This window comes from Oryzias latipes, chromosome 10 (genome assembly GCF_053564925.1).
Source record: "Oryzias latipes strain Hd-rR chromosome 10, Olatipes_Hd-rR_3.1".
In the NCBI taxonomy this organism is placed as follows: Eukaryota; Metazoa; Chordata; class Actinopteri; order Beloniformes; family Adrianichthyidae; genus Oryzias; species Oryzias latipes.
In genome coordinates, this window is record NC_136246.1 from 15,862,461 (window position 1) to 15,875,967 (window position 13,507).

The 13,507-nt window shown below is 40.1% G+C and overlaps 1 protein-coding gene across 4 annotated transcripts in view; it reads right to left on the reverse strand.

Annotated features, from left to right (window-relative positions):
- Nucleotides 1–13,507, reverse strand: part of mid2 (midline 2) — a 181,003-nt gene that overhangs the window by 33,412 nt on the left and 134,084 nt on the right. For all 4 annotated transcript variants that reach the window (XM_078954094.1, XM_023959096.2, XM_023959097.2 and 1 more), the window contains 2 exons: nt 13,333–13,440; nt 3,618–3,766 (listed from right to left, as the gene is read on the reverse strand). In XM_078954094.1, the coding sequence (XP_078810220.1) occupies nt 3,618–3,766; nt 13,333–13,440 (257 nt within the window). The remainder of the gene's footprint in view (nt 1–3,617; nt 3,767–13,332; nt 13,441–13,507) is intronic.

The window sequence follows — 13,507 nt, forward strand, 5'->3', positions numbered from 1 at the left end:
GACACAGTCAGCGTTAAGATGTAAGGAATTCACGTGAGGAAGCTGAAGGTCAAATGAAGTGATACGTGGAGGGAGATTTGAAGGGGATGAAAAGGAGAAATAGAGAGCAATGAACGACAAAAACATTAAGAAGTGTGCACTCACTTTACAACCCAGAAAACACAAAAAGCTGTCACAACAGATTTCTGTTACAGGTATCAGTAAGACAAGTCTTCTATTTACAGGAGCTAATCAAAGATTTTTTCAGATGTAGTTTTTGTCTGTAAGTAATTTGCAGTGGATGTTTTTCAGTTTTTCTGGCCTAAGGCCGGAGGAAGAGTTGAGGGTAGTACAAAAATGAAAAAGGAAAACTGCTTCAAATGATTTTTATTTTATTGATCACAAAAACAGCTCTGATTTTTGCCAGGGGCCCTTCAATGGATTCCCAAGAATAAGTCAATGCGATGATTTATAATTTTAGCCCAGAGGTCTGCAAAGCGTCTGCAGATTTTTAGAAAATGAAGACTTTGTGCATTTTTAAAAAATCATCACAGACCAGTGGGGCAAGAAGAAAAAAACTGGGATGACTTGTTCATAGTTTTTTCATTAGTGTAGCTTTAATAGCAAAGAAACAATTTCACTGATTAGCTTTAAAATGACAAGAAAGCATGTAAATAAAGAGATAACATGATTAGAAGCAACAATTAAGTTTATTTAAAATAAAAAAAGGGTTTTAAATTAAGCTACAATGATTTGATAAGAGGATGTGTGATATTTTCTTTCATTTATTAAAACTAATTGTTATATAGTGTTGCCTCACTATATTGGTGTTCATTCGTCACGGCCTCGCTGTTTTACTCATTGTTTTTAGTGCAATTCTGCATGCTTTTTTTTTACACTGTGCAGAGTGTTGTGCGTCCTGATTGGTTATAGACCGTAGTCTACAACCAATTAAACCGTAGTCTACAACCAATTAAATCCTCTACAAAAATCGTTCAGCTTGTCAGCATTGCATAAAATATTGATCCTAATCAGTTCTTTGTTTTAATTTTTTAATACTGAACTTCTTTTTCTATGAAGGTTTGAACTTTGAGAGTTTAAACATGAGAGAAACGTCAGAAAATGTTCATGTCTGTCTGAGAAAAGTGTGTAGTGAGGACATTTACAGCCTTAAAACATCTATTTTTCTACTTCACGGATTGCACCTATTCACGAGTATCACTGATATTTAACAATTTTCATGTCCACATGTCCTATGGCAGGCCATTTTAACATCAAAAGGCTAAGTTTGACTATCCGGAATGAACATTGTAGATATCAGCAACGTATTTCTGGCTAGTCGTAATTACATTTTGGATAGTTGGAATTGTAATTCAAGATATCTGTAACGTAATTGTGACTAGTCGAAACGACAGATAGAGATATCTGTAATTCAGTTTTGACTAGCCAAAACTGAATTACAGATATCTGCAATGACGTCATTGAAAACGACATTCAACTCGTCACACATCTTAAATGACAATTGTAGATATCTGTAATTCAGTTTTGCCTAGGCAGAATGACAGTTAAAGATATCTCAAACATCATCATCACTAGCTCCTCCTGTCTTGCATGGGCTGCAGCATTAAAAAGACGATTAAAAATCGCTTCGCCCGCTGGCTGCTCTACGACGGAGATTTAGGGCCACCAAAAACAGTAAAATTAAAAGATTTTAAGTCCTAAATTAAATTTGCGATATAAGTGGAAGTGAGCATGATGAGCAGCAGGTGAACACCACACAGCAGCAGCAGACCGACTAAACTTTGTTGAAGAGGTGAGCTGAATGTTTATTGATAACGTTCTAAATGTTTGGAAATTCGTTAGTTTGATTTATGATTTATTCATGTTTTATTCATTGATGGGTGGTTTGCAGGATCTGTGCAGCCCGAAGCCGTCAGTGTCCCTGCAGATGTCCACCTGAATCCTTTCTTTCTCCATTAAAGACAAGATCTCTACGTTTCTGTGACGCTTCCGTCTGTGGAGGAGCCCCTTTTGGCATTTTCAACTTTGTAATGCTAATATAACAGACTACTTTCATTCCTCTTTATTGTTTTATGTTGGATCGGGACGTTTCATCTGGAGGAGAGGTGTATGTACCACTGTTTACTTCCGCATTGGTGTTCGGATGACAGGTTCATGACATTAGGTGACAGATGAACTTCAGGATGTGAATGAAAAGGAAAATAAAGGCTGCAGCGGTTCTCTGCACCCAAATGTGTCTCTGAGCTCCTTATTAAACAGATAAAACTCCGCTTTACCGACACCGAACCCCGGAAAGCCCGCTCCACTGACAATAATCTGATTTTGAGTCGCCAAAAGGTCCAGAATCACTTCGGTTAAAGCTATCCGGAAATAAAGCTAGGCTCCGATAAACGGAAGACTTGGTGTTTTTCTCTTTTCTTTTCTCTCTTTCCGATCGCGGTCAGAAGCGCAGGGGAGATTTCCTCCGCCGAAGGCTATTCTTCTTCGGGGTTCACTTTCCTGATCGGAACCCTAAGCCTCCAGTGCGGATTAAGAACAACTCCAAAACAGTTATTCTGGGGGGGAGACACACACCTTCTCTTTATTACGGTGCTCCGTCCTCCGAACACACAGTATCAACGCACACACCTCCGCTCCTTGCTCACCCCCATCTCAGCACACACACGCACGCATGCGCGCGCGCACACGCACACATGCGCGCGCGCACACACACAGACACACACTCCACAACACTTTTATCTCCTAAATTTACGAGATAAAAGTTGTAATTAAAGAAAACAAAACGTTTTTTGTAAACTGGTCCTAAAACCCCGTCGTACTGCTGCAACATGGTGCTAATCAGTGCTAATTACAAGTTAGCAGGTGCGATTTGAATGATTACAACAACACCCTTTGCTCCTCCCCTAAAGTGCGATGCGGACCTAATTTGCATACAGATATCTGTGACGTCATTTCGCCTAGTCGAAACTCTAATTCAAGATATCTGTAATTACATTTTGACTATCCTGAATGAACATTACAGATATCTCAAGTTTCAGATATCTCTATTCAAATTTCATTTCAAGATATCTGTAACTTGATTATAGATATCTACAATTAAATTATGACTATCCCTAACTCCAGTTTGAGATAACTACAACGTCATTTTGACTAGTCATAATTCCAGTTACAGATATCTACAATGTCATTTCGCCTAGTCAAAACTTAATTTAAGATATCTGAAAAGGAACATGTAGATATCTTAAATTGACTTGAATTAAAGATATCTTTAACTTGAGTTTTGACTAGTAAGAATGAAATTGTAGATATCTGAAACTTGAATTACAGATATCTACAATTCAGTTACAGATATCCGTAATTCATGAAGTGGATATCTGCAACTGAATTGTAGATATCTGTAATTGTAAACCCCATACAAATGAATGGTGAAAGTGATGTCATTTGTCCTAGGAATAATATCTTTGAGGATATCTAAAATTACGATTACGGATAGGAAGAATGTAGTTGCGGATATCTGAAATGTTCTTTTTGACTAGGCAAAACTCAAATAAAGATATCTGCAACACACATCCAGTCTAGCCTTTTAATGTTAAAATGGCCTGCCATACATGTCCCACCTTTCTGCCACGCTCCTGGCAGACTGGAGGAAGCGGGCGTGGTCGTTCTCCTTCAGGCTCTGCTCCGCCTGTGTGATGAGGGCGCTGGAGCGCTCCAGACACTGCCGACAGTTTGCAATCTGCTGAGCCAACTTGCGCAGTTTCATCACCTGAAACAAACCAAAGCAATCCGCATTTGGTAATTTTATTGCAGTCATTTTTTATAAAAATGTTCCCAGTGGTCTTTTAATTATGATTTTGCTGTTTTTTGGGGAAAAAAACAAAAAACAAAGCTTTTATTATTTTCTAGGACATAGTTTCTGTAGAAAGGCAGGCGTTTATTAGAAATACCACTGTTTTATAGTCAGGACTGTTCGGGTGGAGTAAGCCCGCCCCCCATTTCCCATCATCCATCTGTTTACATTCTATCCCGCTAACTTACAGCCCCTCACAACCCCAACCTAACATTACAGATGCAACAAAAAGAGAGAGCAATATTGGAGCTATCCAGCCGTATACTTTTCAGACAGAAGCCAGCTCAGACATATGGATCTATATGTCTACCAGTGGATGCATCAGAATGAAGCAAAGCAGAGAGCTAGTGGCTCACCCAGTGTAATTTGGACGTAACAAATAGGACATTTTTTAAACAGTATATTAGAGTCTGCTCCTGATTCACAAAAAACAAAACAAAAAATAAAACAACTAAATTACTCAAAAATGCAATTATAAGCTTAATTTTTAAAAAACATGTCCCTCATCACGAGAAAACGGCAAAAGAACTTTAAAAACACCATTTAATATTTAGAAAAAATATGAATGAAAATGAATGCAAATCACGTGTGCACCTACAAAACAGATTCGAGTTTATCACATTCAGTGGAAAGGCTCTAATCCACAACCCTACATAATATTTATAGTTTGAAAAACAGTCAAGCTGAGTCGACATTTTTCTCGAGAAACAATGACACAGCATCCCAGCTGGCAGCATTCTGTCAGAGCAACCCTGCTGCTTTCAGACAGACTTCTGCATCAGCTGTAAATGGTACTCCTGCAGATAAAAACCACAAAGTTCAAAAATACAAACTGAACTGTTGACTTCCTCACTGAAATGAAAGGGCGTTTTTTTTCCAATGGAAGTTTGAAAACTGTGAACAAAATTTGAATATATTTTATCAATCAGTTCAAAAGTGAAACTTGTACATAATTTATAGTCACTGAACATAAAAATAAATATTTTGATGTATTTCTTGTCATTGATTATAATTAAAGATGATGAAAACTTTAAATTTAGTCTCAGAAAATTAGAAAATCCTGTCAGACCAATCAAGAAAAGCTGTTCCTACCACAAATGTCTTTAATTTGAACATAAAAAGTATCAATGAAAACAGAAAAATTTTACAAAAAATGTGTAATGTTGCATTGAAATATGGGGTCATGTGTCTCAGTTAACAAGCACAGGGCACAAACAAGAAACAAAAAAAGGAAATCAACCAGGAAATCATCTGGTCCTCATGATTATTTTTTTGTACCCAGAGTTCCATAAAAGTTCAGACCCCTCTGGTTGCGTGCAATAATTTTATTTCCATTCCCACTCAGAAAGGCCTTTCTGTGATTCCTAATAAAATTATCCTGTTTATTTTCATTCCAGCTCATATCCTGTTTGTGGGTTTTAACCGAATTTGGTGAAGTCAGAGTAAATAACAGAAGTTGCTTGTGAGCTCTGAGACTTTCAGTCAGTAAAGGTGAACTGCAGAGGAAGGGAGACCATGAAAAAATGTAGAAACTGGCTGGAGCAGAGTTTGCGCTGACTCGGTTGACTGCAAAAAAGGCTTGTGAGCTTGGAAAGCCTAATGACCTGTTTGATCAGGGCCTCGGCCTCTCTTCCACCACAACCTGCTGTCACTATAAACAACACTTGAAATTGCTGTTGCCTGCAAACAGAAAGAACACCTTTAATGGATGGGTTTTTTATTCAACAGCACATCCCGCAAACTATAATTTTAAACATGATTACATCTCTGCAGCAGACTAGCAGATAATAAGGGGTTGACTCTGTGCTTTTTTTCCAGGCTGCTCCTTTATTTAAGCCAATGCAGAATATATTAAAAGAAGAAAAAAAAAGAAAAGAAAGTTAAAAAGTGACAGATGTTTTGCTTTGTTAGTTGTTGTGCTGCTGTTCTAGCCACAGGGGTTGCAAAATCTAGCCACAGGGGTTGCAAGCCAGTAACTTCTGTGCCGGTCCCAAGCCCGGATAAATAGAGAGGGTTGCGTCAGGAAGGGCATCCGGCGTAAAAATTGCCAAAATAACCATGCGAATCATCCACAACACTTTAGACATACCGGATCGGTCGAGGCCCGGGTTAACAACGACCGCCACCGATGCTGTTAACCTACAGGGTGTCGGTGGAAATTTGACTACTGTTGGTGGAAGAAAGAGGGGAGGCAGAAGGGTCCGTGGCCAGAGAGAGAAGGGGAAAGGCAGGAACATAGGTTTGAGAATAGGGACTCTTAACGTTGGCACAATGACAGGGAAAGGCAGAGAGCTGGCAGACATGATGGAGAGAAGGAAAGTAGATGTACTGTGTGTGCAGGAGACAAGGTGGAAGGGCAGCAAGGCACGTAGTATTGGAGGAGGATACAAACTGTTCTATCATGGTGTTGATAGGAAGAGAAACGGGGTAGGAGTGATTCTGAAGGGGGAGTTTGTGAACAGTGTTCTAGAGGTGAAAAGAGTCTCAGACAGGATGATGAGCCTAAAGTTAGAAATTGAAGGGGTGATGGTAAATGTAGTCAGTGGGTATGCGCCACAGGTTGGCTGTGAGTTAGAAGTGAAGGAGAGATTCTGGAGTGAGTTGGATGAGGTCATAGAGAGTTTTCCCAGAGGAGAGAGAGTTGTTATTGGAGCAGACTTTAATGGGCATGTTGGTGAGGGCAATAGAGGTGATGAGGAGGTGATGGGCAGGTTTGGTGTGAAGGAAAGGAATCTGGAGGGACAGATGGTGGTGGACTTTGCGAAGAGGATGGAAATGGCTGTAGTCAACACTTACTTCCAGAAGAGAGAGGAACATAGAGTGACATACAGAAGTGGAGGTAGGAGTACTCAGGTGGACTACATCCTATGTAGACGAGGTCATTTGAGAGAGGTTAATGACTGCAAAGTGGTGGTAGGAGAGAGTGTAGCCAGACAGCACCGCATGGTGGTGTGTAAAATGACTCTGGAGGTCAGGAAGAAGAAGATAGGGAAAACAGAAAAGAAGACCAAGTGGTGGAAGCTACAGAATGAAGAAACTTGTGAGGAATTTAGGCAGAAGTTGAGGCAGGTCCTGGGTGGTCAGGATGAGCTTCCAGAGGACTGGAAAACTACAGCAGAGATTATCAGGGAAACAGGTAGGAAGGTGCTAGGTGTGTCATCTGGAAAGAGGAAAGACGGTAAAGAGACTTGGTGGTGGAATGAGGAAGTACAGGAATGCGTCCAGAGGAAGAGGTTGGCTAAAAGGAAGTGGGATGTAGAAAGGACTGAGGAAGGTAGACAGGAGTACAAGGAAGCGCAGCGTAGAGTGAAGAGAGAGGTGGCAAAGGCCAAACAGAAATCTTACGATGAGCTATATGACAGGTTAGACACAAAGGAAGGAGAGAAGGACTTGTACAGACTAGCCAGACAGAGAGACAGAGATGGGAAGGACGTGCAACAGATAAGGGTGATTAAGGACAGAGATGGAAAGGTGCTAACAACCCAGGAGAGTGTACAGAAAAGATGGAAGGAGTATTTTGAGGAGCTGATGAACGAGGAAAATGACAGGGAAAGAAGGGAGGAAGATGTGGTTGTTGTGGAGCAGGAAGTAGCAGAGATTGGAAAGGATGAGGTTAGGAAGGCTCTGAAAAGGATGAAGAGCGGAAAGGCCGTTGGTCCTGATGACGTACCTGTGGAGGTATGGAAGTGCCTAGGAGAGACAGCAGTGGAATTTCTAACAAGGTTGTTCAATAGGATTTTAGAGAGTGAGAAGATGCCTGAGGAATGGAGGAGAAGCGTTCTGGTCCCGATCTTTAAGAACAAGGGTGACACGCAGAACTGCAGCAACTATAGAGGAATAAAGTTGATGAGCCACACAATGAAGCTGTGGGAAAGAGTAGTGGAAGCCAGGCTTAGGAAGAAGGTGGAGATCTGTGAGCAGCAGTATGGTTTCATGCCCCGTAAGAGCACCACTGATGCCATTTTTGCTTTGAGAATGTTGATGGAAAAGTACAGAGAAGGTCAGAAGGAGCTGCATTGTGTGTTCGTAGATTTAGAGAAGGCGTATGACAGGGTGCCGAGGGAGGAGCTGTGGTACTGTATGAGGTCGTCTGGAGTGGCAGAGAAGTATGTCAGAGTAGTTCAGGACATGTATGAGAGAAGTATGACGGTGGTGAGATGTGCTGTAGGTCAGACAGAGGAGTTCAAGGTGGAGGTGGGACTACACCAAGGATCAGCTTTGAGTCCTTTTTTGTTTGCTATGCTGATGGACAGGCTGACAGACGAGGTAAGACAGGAATCTCCCTGGACAATGATGTTTGCGGATGACATTGTAATTTGCAGTGAGAGTAGAGAGCAGGTGGAGGAACAGCTAGAGAGGTGGAGGTTTGCTCTGGAAAGAAGAGGCATGAAGGTCAGTCGTAGTAAGACAGAATACATGTGTCTGAACGAGAGGGATCAAGGTAGAAGCGTTAGGTTACAGGGGGCTGAGGTGAAGAAGGTGCAGGAGTTTAAGTACTTGGGGTCAACAGTTCAGTGTGATGGGGATTGTGGAAAAGAGGTGAAGAGGCGAGTGCAGGCAGGTTGGAGCGGGTGGAGGAAAGTGTCAGGAGTGTTGTGTGACAGAAGAGTGCCAGCAAGACTCAAAGGAAAGGTGTACAAGACAGTGGTGAGACCAGCTCTGCTCTATGGGTTAGAGACGGTAGCAGTGAGACAGAGACAAGAGGCTGAGATGGAGGTAGCAGAGATGAAGATGTTGAGGTTCTCCTTAGGAGTGACCAGGTTAGACAGGATAAGGAACGAGTACATCAGAGGGACGGCTCATGTTGCCTGTGTTAGCGACAAAGTCAGAGAAGCCAGACTGAGATGGTTTGGACATGTTCAGAGGAGGGATAGTGGATACATTGGTAGAAGGATGTTGGAGATGGAGCTGCCTGGCCGGAGGGCAAGAGGACGGCCAAAGAGGAGATATATGGATGTCTTAACAGAGGACATGAAGTTGGCTAATGTTAGGATAGAAGATGTTCATGATAGAGTGAGGTGGAAAAGGATGATTCGCTGTGGCGACCCCTGATGGGAAAAGCCGAAAGAGAAAGAAGAAGTTGTTGTGCTGCTGTTGTGAGATGGAACTGAGTTAGTTTGGTATCTAAAAAAAGTTTAGAACTGGTTAACTGGTTTGTCATCTTATCCTAATTTCTTTGGTCTGGATTAACTCTATTCCTTTTTTTGTCAGCAGGTCTGGCATGTGGGAAAACTGCAAGAAAAGTTTGGAGCCTTTTTAGTCTAATTTTAGTAGGGAAGATCTGCATCACTTCCAGGAATTTTGGGCCACAGTAACTTCTACGTAAAGGACTTTTGAAAAAATGCCAACTGTTTGAAAATTGATCATGGAGTCGCAAATAATAATTGCGACTTGCGCCCAGCCGGAGTTTCATGACATCAAGTCTTTCATATATCGGAATGGAACTGTGAAGGAAAAAGCCTGGAGCAAGATTCACAAGGATTTAGGCTTCTTGGAACCTTCCTGTTTGGAACGTGAGAGGGGAGGGTCACTCAGTCCAGTTCTCATATAAAGTCAATGCTCTGAACGAATGGCTGAATAGCCTACCTTTCTTCCCAGCCAATTAACAAGATTGTTTTTGGGATGCTTATCTCTCTGCATTCTAGATGGCTCCACTGGCCCCCCTTCACCTTGTTCTCATCAGTGAAAGTGACATGGTCTGGTCTTAACCATCAGCTTTTAGGCTCATCCATGGTCTATCCCAAGCATGCAAGATATCCCCGGCCCAGAGCCTAACCACCAATGATTTGAGGTCTATTTTGCTTCTAAACCTCTTTCTCTGTAATTAAATCCGTACTCATAAGATCTCTCCTTACTGAGTTTCTTGGAACAATCTCCACATAATGCAGCATTTTATCAACTTTATCTGGTATAGGGAATCCTAAAAAAAATGTAATTTGAACTGCAAAGAAAAGCCGACGTAACTTAATAAACTGAAAGCAAACTCATCAAAAGTCTTTTTATACACTAGAAAGAAAAGTTTATCCCAAAATCTGAGGTCTTGATTAGTCTGAGTACAAAGTGTTCCCTTGAGTTTTCCACAGGCGGAACATGGAGAAATAGCCTGTTAGTAAATGCATGTACTGTATCGACAACACTATGAAAACCATTTCATGCAAAAAAATTACTGTTATGAAAAAGGGCTTTTAAGAATAGTGAGAAAGGAAGTACAGACCAAAGAAGCAAACAAACACGAGATTGTGAGTGGGGGAGTTTTGGAGGGAAAAGCTTAACAACTGAGCTCTTTAGGAGGAGCTGAGATTTGACAAGCTGTCCTGAGCTGTAAACAGAAGTTTGTTACAGAGCATCCGATAAACTCCTCTTTCCAGACTGTAGCTGAAGGCAAACGACCTTCCTGTTCATCCCCATGGATGAATTTGGGTGACTGCTTACTGCTTTACATGGCTCTTCATGGAATTCCCTGCACTGTCCTCTGCAAGACAGCCGCTTTTAGACAGTCTCTCAGGAGACTGTGTGGCTTGTCCTTTGTCTGCAATTGCTGTAGACACGCCGGTACATCCCCTCCTGAACACACACACAAACCTGGTTCATTCTCTCAGCTAAGCTCCCCTGCTGCCTGAAAGGATCAACCACAAGCACATTAAATATCACCTCTTCGAGGGCCTCTGTCTTAAACCACTGGGGCCTCACACATTCGATTCCAGGGTTTAGACTACCAGGGCTTAATAATTCCTACATTTTTTTTATTAGATTAAATTAGATTGTTTGTTATTGAGAGTTTGAACCCACTGACTGCATATGAGAACTGAACCGAGTGAATGTGATGTCTCTTCTGGAAGAAGATGCCCTCTTGCACTTAACTGATGTAGGAGGAAGCACTGGCTCCTGGTTTTAAGGCATAGAGAGACAGACACTCCTAATGTGTGTTATAAATACGCTACTTAATAAAATAAAATAAAATAAAAAACCTCTTTATGTTGAGCAGGATTCCAGTGTTCTTTAATAAATGTTTTACAAAGCATCAGAAAAGTTTTAAAGTGTTTTTGATGAGTAAGGATTGGTGACGGACATCCTTCTGCCGTGGGGGGGGGGGGGGGGGGGGTCTCCATATTCGTGGATTCTGCCTTTTTCGCAGATGTGTCTGTGGTCCCTAACCCCTGTGAATATGCAGGGAAATTTGTAACCTCAAGATTAGAATTGCTCCAAACAGTAACCTAAAAATAAAATATCCCAACATGAAAAACCCAAGAATTGGATTGAAGAAATGACTGAAGGTTTTTCACGAGTGGTGCAATAAAGAAAAAAATATCATGAAAAAAATTAGGATTATCAAGAACATGTTAAAAACAAGTAGTAAAGCTAGAATGGCGATTCTGACCAGTAGAATGAATGAGTAATAGCTGTTTAATTCTTAGTAGAAGATTATGGGATTTTGGCTTTTTGGACTTAAGCAGGTGCTTCCTGTTTGGAGTGCCAATAATTAGCCATTACAAAACTGCTCTGAAAGGACTATTCATTTTGAATCTGAAAAATCCTCCATTGAAAATGACGGCAAACACTATATAACTGATCTAAGCTGCATCAAAACTTTTAAAAATTCCCTTCATCTGAATGCATTAATTCATTCATTCAAAAAAAAAAAAAGAAGAAAAGAATCAGAGGTGCAGCAGAAGGAGCTGCAGTATTATTGGCTGAAAAGCACATATTGCATATTGAGTGATGGAGCTTTGCTAGACGAAGCCAATATGTAACCTATTTTTTTTTCCAAAAGAGCATTTGGAAGCCAAGCGGACGCAAGCCCTACTAATATTTTATGCAAGATTACCTACATAATTTGTATGCAATTGCTTCCATATTAAAATTCCATGAGCTCAGTCCTCCAACACTGCCTAGGCAGCCATGCAACGCCCCAAACTCACACAGTTATCACACAGCAGTACTCACAATTTAAAAAGAGTATAATATGAAAGCTAATGAAATGAAGAAAACCAACGATCCATATCACGCATTTCTACACACATTTAGGTCAGCTGATAAAGCTTAGTACAGGAAATTGTCTGAAGCCTTGTTGGAAATTACGTAACAATTGTATATAAACTCATCATCTCCTCTTGTCCTTTAAGGAAAAATGACAGTGCTTTTATAAAATAAACAAAGATATTAACCCAATATAACCATTCGTATAATATTTAATAAACACTTTTCTGAGACCCCCTATCTCATTACCACAATTGAAATTTTCCTTAACCCTTGTGCTATCTTAGATGACTCCACCCTTACATTGACGTGTTCTCCCTACCATGAAAAAGGTGGATAAAGGTGGAAAGATTTCATGTAATCCATGGACACCAGTGAAGATCACTAATCATTGAAGAAAAAAAGTTCAGCGCACTGTCTAGTGGGTCTATATGACCCAACTCCCAATGTTAAAGTGCCTAGGTTACAAAGCCATTGTATAGAACTTGGTCCATGCTTCTGCCCTGTAGTGCATTATCATTCCACCAGAGGCAGTAGTGCTTCATTTAAATCTCAAACACACAAAATGTTTTGCCAACATTTTCAGAGCTTTAAATTCTCTTCTATTTTTATTCCTTTTTAAAAAATTGTTTGTTGCTGTATTCCAAGAATGCAAAATTTGTTGTTAACATTGTTTATAGTACAGTTTTACCAAATTTGAGACAGTGGATAAATAAGGTGCTTTTTTTCCTGAACACTCATATCAATATTTTTTGCATCCTAAACTAACACTGTTGTGAACAAAAACTTACCAATTAACCCAACTTATCAGTACTGATACTATCTTTGTCTCATATAAAATATTGTAACCTTTTTTTGTACATTTTATCAAAGTGTTAAAAAAAAAAAGAGTTTCCAACAATATAACTTTCTGGCAGTTCTTTGCTGTAGCGGTTTTGCATGGTTAATGCTATAAAGCATTCAACCCATTGTTTTCCTGTTTGTCTTTATTTTTTTTATTTTAGTATATGTCTATGAAGACTCTCATTCATCCAGGTTGATTCCATCATTGTAGTAGGTTTAATGGTTGACATCTGGACTTGGTTTTTTAAAGTTGAAGACGTTTTACCTCTTATCCTTTGTCAATTCTGAAATAGGTGGTAAAAGAGCTGGTTTATATGTGGTCATGGGGGAGGAGTCAGACCTGAAACTGGATTGTATTGTCTACTTAGAATACATGGTTTCGGTATGGTATTCTAAGTAGACAATATATTTCTTCCAGAAATGAAGCTCCTTCTAGTTCAAACTGTTTTTTTGTAGAAAATAAATCAATTTCTTGCTCATGTGTTTGGTTTAAAACACAAAGATAAACATCAAATGTTGTTGGTATAATTATTAGCTTTAACAAAAAATCCTAGAGGAGATTTTTTTCTAGCAAAAACTCTATAACTTCTAAATCTTCCATGATAGTCAGAAATCTGTCAGTGACATTACATTTTTATTTTAAAAAAATGAAAGAAACTTACTTTGGACTCTTTGATCTTCACTGCGATGACCTGTTTCCTCTGGCGGATGATCTCCACCAGCTCATCACACTCCTCCACCAACTTGGCTTCATGCATGGCTGTGTTTACCTGCAAAAAAAACAGAAACAGACTGTGAAAAATACTTACACAATAACAGCAAAAATTAAAAGAAAAG